General features: G+C 49.2%; 2 protein-coding genes across 3 annotated transcripts in view; one reads left to right on the top strand and one right to left on the bottom strand.

Annotated features, from left to right (window-relative positions):
• The window catches only part of LRRC28 (leucine rich repeat containing 28), an 89,042-nt gene extending 80,691 nt beyond the window's left edge, over positions 1-8,351 (bottom strand). Inside the window, exon 1 of one of the 2 annotated variants that reach the window (XM_073304279.1) lies at positions 8,220-8,351. The gene's annotated coding sequence lies outside the window, so the exon portion shown is untranslated. Of the gene's footprint in view, positions 1-6,080; positions 6,492-8,219 lie in introns of those variants that run through there. The other variant, XM_073304280.1, reaches the window with a different exon arrangement.
• A 21-nt stretch (positions 8,352-8,372) lies between these two features.
• TTC23 (tetratricopeptide repeat domain 23) overlaps positions 8,373-19,266 on the top strand; it is a 44,683-nt gene continuing 33,789 nt past the window's right edge. Inside the window, 3 exon segments of the mRNA XM_073304656.1 lie at positions 8,373-8,455; positions 11,930-13,278; positions 15,989-16,194. Coding sequence (XP_073160757.1) covers positions 16,015-16,194 — 180 coding nt within the window. The 5' untranslated portion in view covers positions 8,373-8,455; positions 11,930-13,278; positions 15,989-16,014.

Here is a 19,266-nt window from a genome sequence, read left to right as displayed (position 1 = left end):
TCCAATTCTGGGTGCCACAATTTAGGAAAGATGTAAAGAAATTGGAGAGAGTCCAGAGGAGAGCAACAAAAATGATAAAAGGTTTAGAAAACTTGACCTATGAGGAAAGGTTAAAAAAAACAAGGGTGGGGGGCCTTCAGGTTTGGGGAAAAAAACAACAACTAAAAAATGAAAAGTGCTAAGGTAACAAAACTAAAAATCAATCAAGCCTGAACACCCACATACTTCATTTTAATTCTGCTGTATAGTGTTAACAAATAGAATTCTGTTTACGCTTCCTTCTACAGTGTAATACTATCTTGACTAGCACTGCTATAAATAGGAATTTATTTAACAAAAAACAGGTATCCAGAGTATTAATTAGGAGCCTAGCTTAGGTAGTCTGTTCAACTGTCTATTTTACCAGTGTGCCAGGGACTTATGCAGACAAGTGTACATCCATAATGAAAGAACAGACCAGGGGGCTATTAGCTCCAGTCTACCAACAATATTTTCTGTTTGCTCGCTTAACTTTTTCTTGATGGAGGCATTTTTAACCACGAGTAGTCCTGGAAGATGACCAGCTACCCAGAAATCAATGTGAACCTTATCTACTGAACAGTAATTGTAAATGCAACTTTAGATCTCAGATAAAATTAGGAAGTGGACTCCTTGTATAGATCAAACTACTTTATCAGTTTCAGTAATGCTCTTGAGCTCCAGAACAAGCTTTCACAGTCCACATTCTTCTGTAGAGTTAGATAACTATCTTTTTTGTAGGCCATTCAGAAATGCGAAACACAGCTCAGACATAACATCCCTCATGCACTTCAGTGCCCTTCACCTCCAAATTGGCAGCCTGAGTTATGGTCAAGTCATTTCTGAAAGAGAGTCATAATGTGTGTTCCCTGTAAGCTGCGCGCTTGTGCAGCTGCCCATGAGACCTTCAAATGCCGCCCAGCTGATTAGCAGAGTGCGCACAGCCAGCAGCATGGATTCAGGTGCCCCTCCCCCCCATTGCTCCATCCTGCAGTTTCTCCTGGGACCCTCCTGCTGGCTGTGCAGATGGGGTGGGCGGGGGAAGGTGCTGAGGTCAGGGTGTCCCCCTCCCCCCACCCCTGTACCCCATCTCCACAGAGCAGGGGATAGGGGACACAGCCTGACTCAGGACTCAGAGCTGCTGCGGTGAACAGTGAGTGAGCGCCTTTCTTAAAGAGACAGTGCACTCTTTCTGAGATTTCCCCAGCAGCAAGCTCACACAGTCTGTCTCTTTCCCTCTCACACCCACACCCTCTGTCTCTTTCACACTCACCTCCCAACACATACTTATATTATTGTTGTTGTTACTTCTTTATACTTCCTGCCATCCACATATATTCCCTGTAATTTTATTCTTTCAAAGTGTGTTATTTTAGTGTTTTGACTGGTCTATGCACTTCATAATTTTTATTTCTCTTACACTTAAATTTAATTCTTTGAGTAGTGAATTCTAAAATGCCTAACCTGTGCTGGCTGGAGTAATTATCCTATGGTAACTTTTGTAAAAATATATATTTAGGTTTTTTGTTTCTACTGGTGGCGCACATCCGCACATACCTCAATGCAAATAAAATTTATTCCACACACAGATAGAAAAAATTAGAGGGAACATTAGTCATAACTATTTTATGGCTGTTCAGTTACCTGTACAAAGTAAGACAGCATCAGTCCAATTCTAAGTGAGCCAGCATCCACATCAGAAACAGCATTACTATAATTGACAGTTCATTGTAGGCAATCTTAGGGCATGTCTACACTGGCAGTGTTACAGCGCTGGGAGTTACAGTGCTGCTCAGAGAGCGTTGAAGGGAAACCGCTGTTGTGTGTTCACACTGTCAGCTGCCTGCGCAATAGCGTGTTCACACTTGTGGCACTTGCAGCGGTATTCGGAGCGGTGCACTCTGGGCAGCTATTCCACAGAGGACCTCTTCCTCTTCTGCCACTAAGAGTTGTGGGAAGGCGGAGGGGGTTGCAGGGCATCCTGGGTCCTACCCCAATGCCCCATGATGCATTACTTTGCATGCCAGCAATCTCTGTGCTTCCGTCCACATTTGGCACCATCTTTCAATGGTTTGTGTACTGCGTGCCCTGCCTCTTCGGGCTACAGGAATGGATCTAGAACCGTTAACCACTATGCTGCTCACACTGACCAACGCGTCATGAGTGGCAGTGAAGTTATTCCTTAAACTACAAAGGCAAGAGGAGTGTGATGTTGATCTTGCCACGTGTAGTAGCTACAACATGAGATTGCTTGTGGCATTCACGGAGGTGCTGACCACAGCGGAACGCCGCTTTTGGGCCTGGGAAACAAGCACTGAGTGGTGGGATCACATCATAATGCACATCTGGGATGAGGGGCAGTGGCTGCAGAACTTTTGGATAAGGAAAGCCACATTCATGGGACTGTGTGATGAGCTCGCCCAAGCCCTGCAGTGCAAGGGCACAAGAATGAGAGCGGCCCTGTCGTTGGAGAAGCGCGTGGCGATTGCACTGTGGAAGCTGGCTATTACAGACTGCTACCCCATCGGTCACTAACCAGTTCAGAGTGGGAAGGTCTACCGTTGGACTCATGTTGACGGAAGTCTGCAGGGCCATTAATCGCATCCTGCTCTGAAAGACCGTGACTCTGGACAACGTGCGTGACATTGTAGATGGCTTTGCACAAATGGGCTTCCCGAACTGTGGAGGGGCGATAACTGGCATGCATACTACAGTTCTGGCACCAGACCACCTAGCCACCAAGTACATTAATCGCAAGGAGTATTTCTCAATGGTTCTCCAGGTGCTTGTGGATAACCGTGGGCATTTCACATACATTAACGCAGGCTGGTCTGGATAGGTGTATGACACGCATCTTTTGGAACACTGGCCTGTTCATCAAGCTGCAAGCAGAGACTTTCTTCCCGGACAAGAAGATCACTGTAGGGGAAGTTGAAATGCTCATTGTGATCCTGGGAGATCCTGCCTACCCGTTAATGCGGTGGCTTATGAAGCCATACACAGGGCAACTTGATAGTAGCAAGGAACGGTTTAAGAACAGGCTAAGCAAGTGCAGAATGACTGTTGAGTGTGCTTTTGACCATTTAAAAACCCGCTAGCGTTGCCTCTGTGGGAAGCTGGACCTGGCCGATGACTAATATTCCTATGCTTATAGACGCATGCTGTAAGCACCATAATATTTGTGCTGGGAAGGGTGAAAGCTTCATTCAAGGCTGGTCTCAGCGCCTGGAGGCTGAGTTTGAACAACCAGAGACCAGGGCTATTAGAGGGGCGCACCATGAGGCCATAAGGATCAGGGATGCCTTGAGGCAGCAATGTAAAGCTGAAAGCCACTAATATTTATTGCTATGCTTGGGAGTGCAGTGCTTGTAATGCTAGGAGGGGATTGGTGTAGACAATGCAATATGGGGGTTTAACATAATTAGATGTTGCTTTACAGGGCTCTTTGTGCTCTCATTTAATAGAATAAAGATGGCTTTCAAACCATCACAATTCTTTTATTAAAAAACAACAATCGAGGAGAGAGTCAAACCAAAAAAAACCAAACAACACATCAGCAGTAAGTGGAAGAGGGGAAGGGAAGGTCCCAGGAGGAGGTGGGACGGCTAAAGATTTGTGTCTGTCCAGGGATCATATCCCACCTTCTCCTTTGGAGTAAAATGCAGCAGGTACTGTACTTCCGCAGGGCCAAACTGCGGCGGGATGGGTGTTGAGTGCACTGGGAGTCCGCAGTGCTGGATTGTGAGGAGGGAGGAGTGGAATGCCGCGGGTGTAGACTGGAGCCAGAAGGTTGATAAGAGTGTGCTGGCGGTGTCTGGGGGGAGCATGGAAAAGTTTTGCGACAGTGGCTGCAGGGATGCTAGCTCGGTTTGCAGAGCTAGCATCGCCTGAAGCATGTCTGCTGGCACTCCATAACTTTTAAGAGCTGCTCTGTGGCTTCATTCTGGTGTGCCGCATTCTCCTTTCAATCCCTCTTCTCGCTGTCCCGCCACTCCTTCAATTCCTGTTTCTCAGTGGCAGAGTGCATCATTACATCACGCAGAAAGTCCTCCTTAGTTCTTCTTGGCCACTTTCTAATTCTGCGCAGCCGTTCAGCCGCTGATAACAAAGAGGGAGGCTGGGCTCCCAAAGTCATCTCTGTGAAGTTTAAATGCAACATTTTACCAAAGTGCTATTGTTTGCAAGACAAAGAACACTGATTCAGTGATTTAAAACAGAGCCACTACTCACACACCTGTCACTAACTGCAGACCCAGGCAAGCACACATGAGCCACAAGACCCCCAAAAATGGTGAGTAGTTGTAGAGGCAGAGTAAATCACTCTTCCTGGACCGTGCTATACACTGGACACATGGCTTTTGGGGAGAGCCAGCACTGTAGGGGGGGCCTGATAATCATTCCTGTCCCCACGCTTTCCACAGGATGTGATTATGGAAGATATCTCACTGCTAAGCATGAGCAGGGAATCAAGGGAGGGTCTTCTCCAAGCCAGCGGCTTCTGCCCTGGCACCTATGCAGCATGCCTGTGTGCAGCAATGGTCTGCCCCACCTCCACCCCGGGACAGTACAGTAGCACAAGAAAGTTATCTTTAATGGGGCAAGAAACAAAGCAGCTCTGTCGAAGAACCTGCGGCAGTGGATTGCCCAGTATCTCCAGGAGAGTTTCCTGGCGATCTCTGATGGAGATTCCCATGAAGTGAGGGAGTCAATCAACAGCCTGTTCCACCACTCAGACTAGGCATGCAATGGGAGACAAGCCTGCTTTCTGCAACCTTTCTGCCCCAACAACTCGCTTCAGTGATTCCCAAAATCAAATCCATTTATCAGGGGCCTCCTCACCAGTTTGTGCTTCGCCAACATCCAATAGCTGTGACTGGCTAGCCTTTTCCCAGGTAGAAAAGAGCTCCTGGCTGCGTGCATCTCTGACCTCTAGATCCCCCTCCACATTCTCGTCCAAGATTTCCTTCTCCTAGCTCAGTCCACTTTCAATTGGCATGCGAGCCACTGAAGAATCCACAGTGGTCTTCACAGTGGAGGTGGACTCGCCACCGAGTATCGTGTCCAGCTCTTTGTAGAATCGGCAGCTCGTGGGCACAGCATGAGACCAGTGGTTTGCATCCCGCACCTTGTGGTAGGCGTTCCATAGCTCATTCACTTTGACCCTGATCTGCAACGAGTCCCGGTCATGGCCCCCTTCTGTCATGCATCGTGAAATCTGTCCGTAGGTATCATAATTCCTACGGCTGGAGCGCAGCTGGGACTGGACAGCCTCCTCTCCCCAAATGCTGATTAGGTCCAGCAGCTCCAAGCAGGGGATCGCCCGGTGCGTGAAGCAGGCATGGTCACCTGGAAAGATGCATTGAGACCACTGCATGCATCACCGAGCAAACAGGAAGGGGACTTTCAAAATGCCAAAGGAACTTATGGGGTGGGGATGACTGTTGGTCACCTGAGGGCAGGGTAGTAGAGTTCATACCGATGACCAGAGAGGCAAGAACAGGCATTGTGGGTGTCAGGGTTCCTTCCCCACTCTGAACTCTGGGTACAGATGTGGAGACCTGCATGAAAGATCCCGTAAGGTTATTTTTACCAGCTTATGTTTAAAAATTCCCCAAGGCACAGATTCCATTCTTGCCTTGGGATTGCTGCCACTACCAAGTGATTAACAAACAAATAATCAGGGAAAGGACCACTTGGAGTCCTATTCCCCCAAGCCTACACCCCCTTTCCTGGGGAAGGCTTGAGCATATATCCTCACCAATTGGTTACAAAGGGACTACAGACCCAAACCCCTGGGTCTTGGAACAATGGAGAAATCAGTCAGGTTCTTAAAAAGAAGGATTTTACTTAAAGAGAAAAAGGTAAAAGAATCATCTCTGTAAACTTAGGCTGGTAGTTAACCTTACAGAGTAGCAGAAAATTCAAAGAGCACAGAGGAACCCCCTCTAGCCTTAGTTTCAAAGTTACAACAAAACAGGGATAAACCTCCCTCTAGCAAAGGGAAAATTCACAAGTTGAGAAAACAAAGGTAAACTAATACGCCTTGCCTGGCTGTTACTTACAAGTTTGAAATATGAGAGACTTGTTCAGGAAGATTTGGAGAACATGGATTGATGTCCGGTCCCTCTTAGTCCCAAGAGCTAACGGCCACAGAAAACAAAGAACCCAAAACAAAACCTCTCCCCCGCCAGATTTGAAAGTATCTTTTGTCTCCATTGGTTCCTTTGGTCAGGTGCCAACCAGGTAACTCAAGCTTCTTAACTCCTTACCAGTAAGGAGGAATTGAGGCTACCCCTATGGTTATGACAGTGGGACACCTCCCAGAGGCCAATCGCAGCACTGTAATCGACCACGGTGTCTACACTGGCACCATAGTGCTGTAGCCCTGGCGCAGAAAGCTGTACGCCTCTCATTGGCGTGGTCTTTTTTAAGTGCTGGTTTTTTAAGTTTTTTTTAAGGTTTGAAGGGGGGAGGGAGGTGCTGTATGGTGGGGGGGAAGGGTATGAACAGGTTATATGGTGGGGAGGTGCTGTATGGTGGGGGGGAAGGGGATGATCAGGTTATATGGGGGGGGAGGTGCTGTATGGCCAGGGGGTGGGGGTGAGGGGGAAAATGAACAGGTTATATGGGGGGGGAGGTGCTGTATGGTCGGGGGGAGGTGCTGTATGGCCGGGGGGAGGGGAAATGAACAGGATATATGGGGGGGAGGGGAAATGAACAGATTATATGGGGGGAGGTGCTGTAAGGCCGGGGGGAGAGGGGAAATGAACAGGTTATATGGGGGGAGGTGCTGTATGGCTGGGGGGAGAGGGGAAATGAACAGGTTATATGGGGGAAGGTGCTATATGGCCGGGGGGGGGGGGGGGGGAATTAACAGGTTATATGGGGGGAGGTGCTGTATGGCCGGGGGGGGGGAATTAACAGGTTATATGGGGGGAGGTGCTGTATGGCCAGGGGGAGAGGGGAATTGAACAGGTTATATGGGGGAAGGTGCTATATGGCCGGGGGGGGGGGGGGAATTAACAGGTTATATGGGGGGAGGTGCTGTATGGCCGGGGGGGGGGAATTAACAGGTTATATGGGGGGAGGTGCTGTACGGTCGGGGGGGGGAATTAACAGGTTATATAGGGAGAGGTGCTGTATGGCCGGGGGGGAGGGGAATTAACAGGTTATATGGGGGGAGGTGCTGTATGGCCGGGGGGGGGAATTAACAGGTTATATGGGGGGAGGTGCTGTACGGTCGGGGGGGGGGAATTAACAGGTTATATGGGGGGAGGTGCTGTATGGCCGGGGGGGGGGGGAATTAACAGGTTATATGGGGAAGGTGCTATATGGCCGGGAGGTGGGGGGATTAACAGGTTATATGGGGGGAGGTGCTGTATGGCCGGGGGGGGGGGAATTGAACAGGTTATATGGGGGAAGGTGCTATATGGCCGGGGGGGGGGGGGGGGAATTAACAGGTTATATGGGGGGAGGTGCTGTATGGCCGGGGGGGGGAATTAACAGGTTATATGGGGGGAGGTGCTGTACGGTCGGGGGGGGGGAATTAACAGGTTATATGGGGGGAGGTGCTGTATGGCCGGGGGGGGGATATGAACAGGTTATATAGGGAGAGGTGCTGTATGGCCGGGGGGGGAGGGGAATTAACAGGTTATATGGGGGGAGGTGCTGTATGGCCGGGGGGGGGGGGGAATTAACAGGTTATATGGGGGGAGGTGCTGTACGGTCGGGGGGGGGGGGGGGGGAATTAACAGGTTATATGGGGGGAGGTGCTGTACGGTCGGGGGGGGGGGAATTAACAGGTTATATGGGGGGGAGGTGCTGTACGGTCGGGGGGGGGTGGGGGGGGAATTAACAGGTTATATGGGGGGAGGTGCTGTATGGCCGGGGGGGGGGGGGAATTAACAGGTTATATGGGGGGAGGTGCTGTACGGTCGGGGGGGGTGGGGGGGGAATTAACAGGTTATATGGGGGGAGGTGCTGTATGGCCGGGGGGCGAGTGTCCGTTAGGCCGCGCCCATCCCCGGGCCGAGTCCCCACACTTCAGTCAGGACGGGAGCGGCTGAGCAGGGGCCCGGCGAAGCCGTGTCGGGCGCCGCTGCAGCCGCCGCAGGGGAAGGCGGGCAGGGAGCCCAACCAGCAGCGGGTGAGGCGCTGGACGGGGGCGCTCAGGCCTCACGGAGAGGCGGCGGGTCACTCACCTGCGCTCCCTCAGGGGCGGGGCGGGGCGGGCCTGCGACCTCCGCTCTCAGCACCGAGGCCGGAGGGCAGCAACCCCGCGAGCGCTCATTCAGAGCGGGTATCGCGAGACCTTGGACGCCTCCGAATCCTGACTCCTCCCACTCCGGCCCTAGGGCCCGCCCCTCCGGGCTCAAAGGGGCGTGGCGGGCGGGGTTGACGCCGCTTGCGCATCTTGCCCTATGCTGGGGGCCTGAAGGTAGCGTAGCTCCGTCAAGATCTCCCCTCTCCCGGTCCTAGGGCCCGAGGCTGACCTGCCCCCCGCCCCGTCACAGGGCCTGAGATTCCCTCCCCGCCATCTCCATCTCCAGGCTGGACTCCCCCCGCCCCGTCACAGGGCCTGAGATTCCCCCTCCCCCCATCTCCATCTCCAGGCTGGACTCCCCCGCCCCGTCACAGGGCCTGAGATTCCCCCTCCCCCCATCTCCATCTCCAGGCTGGGACTCCCCCCCGCCCCGTCACAGGGCCTGAGATTCCCCCCTCCCCCCCATCTCCAGGCTGGACTCCCCCCGCCCCGTCACAGGGCCTGAGATTCCCCCTCCCCCATCCCCATCTCCATCTCCAGGCTGGACTCCCCCGCCCCGTCACAGAGCCTGAGATTCCCCCTCCCCCCATCTCCATCTCCAGGCTGGACTCCCCCCCGCCCCGTCACAGGGCCTGAGATTCCCCCCCCCATCTCCAGGCTGGACTCCCCCCGCCCCGGTCCCAGGGCCTGAGATTCCCTCCCCGCCATCTCCATCTCCAGGCTGGACTCCCCCGCCCCGTCACAGGGCCTGAGATTCCCCCTCCCCCCATCTCCATCTCCAGGCTGGACTCCCCCCGCCCCGTCACAGGGCCTGAGATTCCCCCCCCCCATCTCCAGGCTGGACTCCCCCCGCCCCGGTCCCAGGGCCTGAGATTCCCCCTCCCCCCATCTCCATCTCCAGGCTGGACTCCCCCGCCCCGTCACAGGGCCTGAGATTCCCCCTCCCCCCATCTCCATCTCCAGGCTGGACTCCCCCGCCCCGTCACAGGGCCTGAGATTCCCCCTCCCCCCATCTCCATCTCCAGGCTGGACTCCCCCGCCCCGTCACAGGGCCTGAGATTCCCCCTCCCCCCATCTCCATCTCCAGGCTGGACTCCCCCGCCCCGTCACAGGGCCTGAGATTCCCCCTCCCCCCCATCTCCATCTCCAGGCTGGACTCCCCCGCCCCGTCACAGGGCCTGAGATTCCCCCCTCCCCCCATCTCCATCTCCAGGCTGGACTCCCCCCGCCCCGTCACAGGGCCTGAGATTCCCCCTCCCCCCCATCTCCATCTCCAGGCTGGACTCCCCCTGCCCCGTCACAGGGCCTGAGATCCCCCCGCCCCATCTCCAGGCTGGACTCCCCCCGCCCTGTCACAGGGCCTGAGATCCCCCCCCCCCATCTCCAGGCTGGACTCCCCCGCCCCGTCACAGGGCCTGAGATTCCCTCCCCGCCATCTCCATCTCCAGGCTGGACTTCCCCCGCCCCGTCACAGGGCCTGAGATTCCCCCTCCCCCAATCTCCAGGCTGGACTCCCCCCGCCCCGTCACAGGGCCTGAGATCCCCCCCCCATCTCCAGGCTGGACTCCCCCGCCCCGTCACAGGGCCTGAGATCCCCCCTCCCCCCATCCCCATCTCCATCTCCATCTCCAGGCTGGACTCCCCCCCGCCCCATCACAGGGCCTGAGATTCCCCCTCCCCCAATCTCCAGGCTGGACTCCCCCCGCCCCCGTCACAGGGCCTGAGATCCCCCCCCCCCCATCTCCAGGCTGGACTCCCCCGCCCCGTCACAGGGCCTGAGATTCCCTCCCCGCCATCTCCATCTCCAGGCTGGACTCCCCCCCGCCATCTCCAGGCTGGACTCCCCCGCCCCGTCACAGGGCCTGAGATTCCCCCCCCCATCTCCAGGCTGGACTCCCCCCGCCCCGTCACAGGGCCTGAGATCCCCCCCCCCCATCTCCAGGCTGGACTCCCCCCGCCCCGTCTCAGCGCCTGAGATTCCCTCCCCGCCATCTCCATCTCCAGGCTGGACTCCCCCCGCCCCGTCACAGGGCCTGAGATTCCCTCCCCGCCATCTCCATCTCCAGGCTGGACTCCCCCCGCCCCGTCACAGGGCCTGAGATTCCCTCCCCGCCATCTCCATCTCCAGACTGGACTCCCCCCGCCCCGTCACAGGGCCTGAGATTCCCCCTCCCCCAATCTCCAGGCTGGACTCCCCCCGCCCCGTCACAGGGCCTGAGATTCCCCCTCCCCGCATCTCCAGGCTGGACTCCCCCCGCCCCGTCACAGGGCCTGAGATTCCCCCCCCCCCATCTCCAAGCTGGACTCCCCCCGCCCCATCACAGGGCCTGAGATTCCCCCTCCCCCAATCTCCAGGCTGGACTCCCCCCCGCCCCGTCACAGGGCCTGAGATTCCCCCCCCCCCCCCATCTCCAGGCTGGACTCCCCCCGCCCAGTCACAGTGCCTGAGATTCCCCCCCACCATCTCCAGGCTGGACTCCCCCCGCCCCGTCTCAGCGCCTGAGATTCCCCCTCCCCCATCCCCATCTCCATCTCCAGGCTGGACTCCCCCCGGCCCCGTCACAGGGCCTGAGATTCCCCCTCCCCCATCTCCATCTCCAGGCTGGACTCCCCCCGCCCCGTCACAGGGCCTGAGATTCCCCCTCCCCCCATCTCCAGGCTGGACTCCCCCCGCCCCATCACAGGGCCTGAGATTCCCCCTCCCCCAATCTCCAGGCTGGACTCCCCCCGCCCCGTCACAGGGCCTGAGATTCCCCCTCCCCCAATCTCCAGGCTGGACTCCCCCCGCCCCGTCACAGGGCCTGGGATTCCCCCTCTCCCCATCTCCATCTCCAGACTGGACTCCCCCCGCCCTGCCCCGCCCCATCACAGGGCCTGAGATTCCCCATCTCTCCATCTCCAGGCTGGACTCCTCCCACCCCATCACAGGGCCTGAGATTCTCTCCCCGCCATCTCCCCATCACAGGGCCTGAGATTCCCCCTCCCCCCATCTCCATTTCCAGGCTGGACCCCCGCCCCATCACAGGGCCTGAGATTCCCCCTCCCTCGATCTCCAGGCTGGACTCCCCCCGCCCCCGTCCCAGGGCCTGAGATTCCCCCTCCCCCCATCTCCAGGCTGGACTCCTCCCACCCCGTCACAGGGCCTGAGATTCCCTCCCCGCCATCTCCCCATCACAGGGCCTGAGATTCCCCCTCCCCCCATCTGCAGGCTGGATTCCCCCTGACCTGTCACAGGGCCTGAGATTCCCTCCCCACCATCTCCCCATCACAGGGCCTGAGATTCCCCCTCCCCGCCATCTCCATCTCCAGGTTGGACTCCCCCCGCCCTGGTCACAGGCCTGAGATTTCCTCCCCCCTCCCAAATCTCCAGGCTGGACTACCTCTGCCCCGGTCACAGGGCCTGCAATTCTCCCCTCCCCCCCCCATCTCCATCTCCAGGCTGGACTACCCTTGCCCTGGTCACAAGGTCCAAGGCCTGCCCCCCGGCCCATCTCAGGGCTGAGCTCCCCCTCACTCACACAGTTTTCCCCCTGCAATTTTAACCAGTGACTAGTGGAGCTGTCGGTGTCCACCTTTCTCCACTAACACCAGCCTTGATGCTCCATTTATTTATCTGCCTCTCACAGTCGTGTGCTTTCTTTCCCACAGCCCTTCAGTGACTGCCGTGGGTTGTACTACAGGGCTTTGGTCTTCTCCTTGGTATCCCTTCTCCAGACCCATTTCTGCTGCTATGCTGTCAAGAAGCTAGGCAATAATAATTGGGAGGGCTAGGGGCACTTTGGAGTCAGCCATGAAAATAATAAAACAATACATGCATGTTGTATCCTTTTTCCCCCTTTCTTCATATGTTGCTTTCATCCTGAAGTTAAGCTTTTCTGGACGGAGACTGCCTTCCTATGTGGTTGTACAGCACCTAGCACATTTTACCTGCAATTGCAGTATAAATAACAGGTTTCAGAGTAACAGCCGTGTTAGTCTGTATTCGCAAAAAGAAGAGGAGTACTTGTGGCACCTTAGAGACTAACCAATTTATTTGAGCATGAGCTTTCGTGAGCTACAGCTCACTTCATCGGAGACTGTCTAAAATGGTATCAGCCTTTAATTGCAATTTACTGCCCTACATACTGTATGTTCCTGAAAACATTCACTGTTACATTCCCTGATTAAACTTTGTGTCTGCTTGATTTCCATGGGTCAAAACAACATTTTTTCCCACTGATAAGAACTTTAGAGAAACTTACATCGTTGGGCTCTTTGTGAAACTATATTAGGCCTTGTCTGGGCTAGGATTAAGGTTTGGTGCTACCATGTGTTAGCAAATGTGTTGACCAGTGTGTTTTAAATCATGTTAAACTTGTGGAGTTAAAGTCTGGAGGGACCCCTAGACTTTAATTCAGCCAGTTTAGCCTGTGTTAAAGGTAGTATGCCTTGTCTAGACTAGACTTAAAGTGTGTTTCTTAGCCTGTGTTAAGATGTGCTGACATCACAGCCTTAACTCCTCGTTTAGAATAAGGCCTTATTTTTTCTGATACTTTTGTAGATACATGTGATGTATTCAGAATTCTTACAGTAGCATTTTACTCATATTCAGAATATTTAACATTGCTGGGTTAAGAGCCTTCTAAAAGCTGCCCTGTTTCTTTAAGAGAAGTCTTTGGAAGGGATATACCGTTAGCAAAACTCCCTTAAACTTCCATGGATTGGTTATTCTCTCATGACTGACAAGTCTAGACCATAATCTCTGTTTCTAATTGGTTGGTCTTTTTATCTATCACCCATCCTATTCTGAACTTTGTGGATATCAGGCTACTTTGTGAGAAGCATGAAAGAGATTTTTCATGATGCAATGAATTTTGACTTCTTTGTGATTAACATACTGTATAAATAAATGTACACAAGGCTAAAGATTTACACTGATGTTGAAAGTGCACCTCAACAGCAGCATTACGTGTTTGAACAGAACAGAAGTGAGAAACTAAGACAACTCAAAAAAGAATGTAAGTGGATAATTAATTTACACTCTCAAGTGCATTCTTCCTTTTAGAGAATTTGTTGGCTTTCTTATTCATTTCACTGGAGAGTAGTTACCTAATGAATGTGAACAGAAAGTCAGTGTGAATTTTAAAAAGGGTAATGATGAATTAAGTACATTAATTGAAGGAATATCTCAATCATCCTTAGCAAAATGGGTTGTGTTTATGACTAATCCAGGAAGTTGGGAGGTACAGCAAAACAGATATTCTCTTAAGGGCTAGTTGAACAATTTTGTGAATCCTCAGTAAAGTTATTCTTGGGGAACATCCCCTCAATTTTTCCTTCTCCTTTTCATCTTCTTCCTATCTTCCTTTTCCCTCATGCTCAGGAGGGAAAATGTATAATAGACATTCGCTCTTTTCCCAACTAATCAAGGTAGTTACACAGCATCAGGGCCTTATTTTAAATTTGGGATTGTCCCTACACTGTTCCATCCTTCCCCCTGCTGAATAGATGTCCCATTGGCTGTGTGTTTCTTCGGTCTCAAAAATCTGCCTTTAATCCTTCTAACAAATCAGTTTCCAGTATTTAAAAAATGATTGCTACAGGAAATTAGGAATACAGATTATTTGGTGGGTACTGAAAGCATGCACAGTCGTGCCACTTTGAGAGAATAGTTAATTTTCCAACATTAAAAATGGAAATGTCTTTTACAGAATATCCTGCTCATGTGATCCACATTTATTTTAAAAAAGGATGGAAAGTATAATCGCACTGGGACATTTCAGTCTTCTTCCCTTTCTCTCTTTCTTTGTTGTGTTTTTCTCTTTTCACATGCAGCTTTTTTATGGCACTGGTCACAGCATGCCAGGAGGGGAATGCATAAATTTTGAGAGTAGGGAAAACCAGGGTAAAATAAAGCAAATATTATCCGTTTCAGATTGGAATAATAGTGTGATGTAACAGGCTTAGTCTAAGGAAGCCTGTAGTGATGTTATCAAGAAAGGATGCTACGCTAGCAGAGTATATTACAAGTGAAAATTAATGTTTTATTAAATAAGACTTGCTTTTGAAAGCTATATACATAGATATTTTTATTCAATAACACCCAGTCTTGAGAAGTGCTGAATGCTCTCAAATTCCAATGGGATTTAAAGAGAAGTTGATGGCAATTAGCATCTCTCTGGCAGTGCTCAGCACCTTGCAGGATTGAGTTTTATAGTTGCCTTTTTTAAATGATATTTCATTTCTTATATAGGTTTTCATTTTTAACAAAATGATTAACCTACAGGCAGGTAGCTAGTGGACACGTACATTCCACACAGAATAATATGCCAAGTAATTTTATGTCACTGAGTATATGCTTCATAAACTTCATCAAAATAGATAAAAACTGGAATGCTGGTTTTGGCAAATGTTTTTTCTGAAAGTAACGTTTCAGGACTGGGAAAAGATGCATAAGTGGAATATTATTGGGATTGCAGAGGTTGCTGGGAACTCCGAAAACATAAACATGCTGTAGAGTTAATAAAAGCATACAGTCAGTAAGTATTAGAAATGTCCACATTTTCTTTAGAGAAGTCTTTATATTATAAGAAAAGCAACAGAAAAATTGCATGTCTTTACCTAGTTTCCAGTAGTTGCATCTCTGCTACTTGCTCTTATGCCATGACATTACTAAATTCTCTAGCATCAAGAGAAATAGATTGTTGGTGGGATTTTCCAAAACATTCAGGATTGGTCGGACCCTGCTCCCACTGATAACATTACCATTGCTTTAAGGGAGCAAAGTTAGGCCAGCATTGACTACTTTTGAAATTCCCACCCAGAATCATTTTTAATGAATATTTATGTCAGTAACTGATACCCTGTATGTAAAAGATAATAATGAATTTACATCATATTCTACAGGAAAAAAATTTTGCTGTGACAAAATAATTTTCACTGTGTCTTCATAAACAACTGATATTAAAAGTAGATATTTAAAGATAGCAAAGTGCGTTGAGAGCAACTGTACTGATGAAAAGTGCTATATCAGAGCTTGTTATTACTATTATTTTTTATTAGATATGGTAATTATTTATACTACAGAGCCTGTTTACCTAAAATGAGGCATGTTTTGTAGGCCTTATTGATAACTCAAGCCAAGCCTGAAGATTGTACTGTACTGGTACTTATTCTGTATAAAGTTGTGCAAAAATATTGTATTTTATTATTTGACTAATAATTTATAATAACATACTCTACATAACCAAGGCCTACCTGGGAGCCGTAGGATGTGTGAGCCCAGAAAGCTATAAGGCAGGGTTTCTTAACCTTTTTCTTTCTGAGGCCCCTCCAATATACTATAAAAACTCCACGGCCCACTTATGCCACAGCAACTGGTTTTCTGCATATAAAACCCAGGACCAGCATTAGTGGGTAGCAAGCAGGGCAGCTGCCCGGGGCCCCATGTCACAGAGGGCCCTGTGAAGCTAAGTTACTCAGGCTTCAACTTCAGCCCTGGGTGGCAGGGCTCGGGGCCCCGAGCTACAGCCCCATGCGGCAGGGCTTCGGCTTTCTGTCGTGGGCCCCAGAAAGTCTAATGTCGCCCCTGCTTGGCAGATTCGGAAACCTGCTCACGGCCCCCCAGGGGGCCCCGGACCCCTGGTTGAGAATCACTGCTATAAGGTACTGAAAAATCTTCAATAAATTGCTCTGCTTTTAGCAAATGTGAATTTGGTTAAATTACAGGATCAAAAGAGGATGTAGACAGGAGAATGCAGGAAGCTCCAGAAGCCCGAATCTCTAGCCACACTGATGGCTCTGCTGCTGCCCTTAATGCTAGAATCAGAAGAAAGCTCCAAAACAGATCTTCAGAAGAGAAACTACTGTAGCCTCCGGAGCAGAAGCTTCTGCAGTGTGAACAAAAGGCAAAGATGCATAGCAGCTGTCATGAAGTAAGAGAGCTGTATTTGACATACTTTGTATCAAATCACTTGCTTTCACATACCATGCATTTCACAGCAGCAAAGGCAAACACTGTACATTTGACTTGAGCAGTGTAGTGTCCGGATTTCAGTGGTAATGGTAATTTTCAGGTCAAGAAGTAATGGTGAGTGGGAAAGGTGGGGTATTAGGTGCTCATGGAAGTATAGCACAGTAGTTGGGATCAAGGGTGGGATTTTGAGAAGCACCCAGCAATGATCTAACTCTGCTTCCATTAAAGTCAATGGTAAAACTCCTGTCTGCTTGAATGAGAGACGAGTTAACCCAATGCTGAGCATTTTTAAATATCCTACCCCTGGTCATTAGAACTGCCTAACGCTCTCTAGGGTTTTGCCATTGACTTTACGGGTAGAATGACTAAGCCCAAAATAATTAAATGACTTGGGATACAGTGTGTCAAAGTCAGAATCAGGACTCCTACATAAATTGTCAGACCACCCTGTTTATTAGCAAAGCGCTTTGCCAATGCACCCAGATATGTGAGACCCTCTCTGAGGCTCATGCTAACTTATTTATACAATTAAGCCAAAGCCAATTTAACATAAGAGACAAAAGGAAGCAGAAACTGACAAATATACATACATATCTTATTTGCATACTAACGTTTACCAATCTCCTAGCTCAGTAGGAGCTCTAAGTTAATTAGTTTGACTCATTGTCTCATACTCCTTAATGTTTCTCTTCCTGACAACTATATTTCAACAAACCCTTCAAGTAGCATTTCTTTAATGAATTATAATTTCAATATAATTCATTCTACTTTCACAAGTGTTAGCTTAAAGGTGTTCTAGGCGTGACTTTTTTGAGGATCGTTTGGTAATATTCAGGTAGAGAATCAGAACCAAGGTGCCAAGTTTAAAGATGCTGAATGACATGATGATAAAAGCCTTGTTAATCAAAATAAACTGTTACCTCGATTATTCTCTTATTTGCACTCGTGTAAATCAAGAGTAATTTAACTGACACAGAGTTACACTGGTGAATTCTGGTACAAGTGAGAGGAGATTGCAACAGTACCATCTTAACTGAAATGTTTCTGTTTTGTTAAAACTCATTGTTGGGTGGGTTCCAGTTACTTTTACCATTTACCAGTCTAAAGGTTACAGTTGTACAATTTGTTAAAGGAACTCTATGAGGTTAAAAAAATCATTTAAAAAAACTTCTTTACAATTCCTTACCTATGTTACTAATAAAACATGATATTATCAATTAGCATACAACTGATAATCCTCTTCCTTTGTATCTTCCACTGTGTTCACCTTTCAAACATTTGCTATTATTTGACCTCACATTAGCCACATATGGCCAGTCTAATTAGAATTCAGAATAACTGAGTCTTTTGATTAATGTAGAATGTGAATGGAATGCTATACTCCACTTTCAGACAAACAGAGAATTCAGCACCCAAATACTGAAATAGTCACAATACGGGTTGGGTTTGACCATTGTCAGTCTGGGCTTCATATTGAGAAGTGCTGCACACCAGCAGCTCCATTTGAATTCAATGGGACCTGAAGGAAGTCAGTATCTGTGCAATTCAGGTTCCCTGTAATTTAGGCTTCTTAAACAACAGAGCGTTCTTTTTCTGTTAGTATAACCAAACCCTCTCGGATCTCATGAGGTGTATAGCTCTGGCAAGAATTTGCTATGGAGGCCATCACTGGAAAATGGCAGAAGCCCCTGTTAATTTGGCTCAGGGATACCTCCAGCTTAAAGGTGAGTTTACAAAATTCAGAGGTCACAATGTTAGGACCAAATCCTCCAGTCCTTTCATAGTCAAAGCTCCCAATGGCTTCAGCAAGGATTGCAAGATTTTGCCCTGAGCTTTTACAGACCTTTTTTTCAAAAGGACGGTTTATGTTTATCAAGTCAATGGAACAGAAGAAAAGCCATTTTAATTTAAAAAGAAATAAAAGGACAAGCTAAAGAACACACTGATTTTCTGGCTAAAGCTGTTAGTATATCTTCTCTTCCCTCTGGAATCTTCTGATAACTAAAGAATTTTCCAAAGCATGTGTGCCAAAGAATTTTCATAGCAGAAATACTGTGTTGAAAAGAGAAGGGGTATGAAGCTTCAGAATTTATCACACTAAGGTAAAATCATTTGGAAAGAATACTCAACAATAACAACTTCTCATCCTACCAAAATGTGAGGATCCTAAGAAGAAAATAGGCTTATTTAAGGAGTTATAATAGGGAATATTTGAGACCAAATCTAGGACATCTGTGAAAACTGTGATTGTTAAAGTAATCCTGACTGTGGCATTTCCTTTTTGAATATGTTTTTGAATATGTATGGTTCATACACGTTAAGTTTACAGCTAAGTCCAAGATAACTATTTACTTTATCCCTTACGAATTTCTAAGTAACTTTACAAATACGTGTGTGGTGATCTGTCTCCTGCAGTGTGTTCTTCACAAACATGAGAAAACTTTTTTAGGTTCCATCCATGCTTGAATACCTAGGAATCTTCAGAATTAATCTTGCTTTTCAGTTAAATATAGAAGCCTGGGGAGAGGCATGGGATCATGGGAATTGTGGGGTTATCATTGTTGTCTGTATTCCTTAACAAACAGTAATCCTTGCCATGTCTGTGCTTTTACATTGTGTTACTCTAAAGATCAGCTGAATAAGATAACAAATCGGACATGTCAGGTTAATTAGTGAACAAGACTTACAATGTCTAAGCATGCATAAGAATCTTTATAATTATGTATATCACAATACGCAGTAATGTTGATGAGCGTTTGGCCAGATCACTACTTGAATGAGAGATCTTTAAGGAGCTGCAAGAAGTGGTGTTGGTGATTCATTAAATGTCACTCTCTCTTACCTCCAAATCCATATGAAACCAGTGCCAAAGGACGGTATTAATAGGTGTTGTGCTGCTGGCAGTGCCAGCTTTTAGATTAGATGTAAACTGAAGTCCCAAGTACTCACTGAAATCCCATGACCAGGTTCTGATTAGTATTTCTGTTGTCTCCTCTTTTTGAGATTATTTATTGTATCTTGCCATGGTTTT

The sequence above is a fragment of the Lepidochelys kempii genome, chromosome 10, assembly GCF_965140265.1.
Source record: "Lepidochelys kempii isolate rLepKem1 chromosome 10, rLepKem1.hap2, whole genome shotgun sequence".
In the NCBI taxonomy this organism is placed as follows: Eukaryota; Metazoa; Chordata; order Testudines; family Cheloniidae; genus Lepidochelys; species Lepidochelys kempii.
This window is presented reverse-complemented; position numbering and strand designations above follow the sequence as displayed.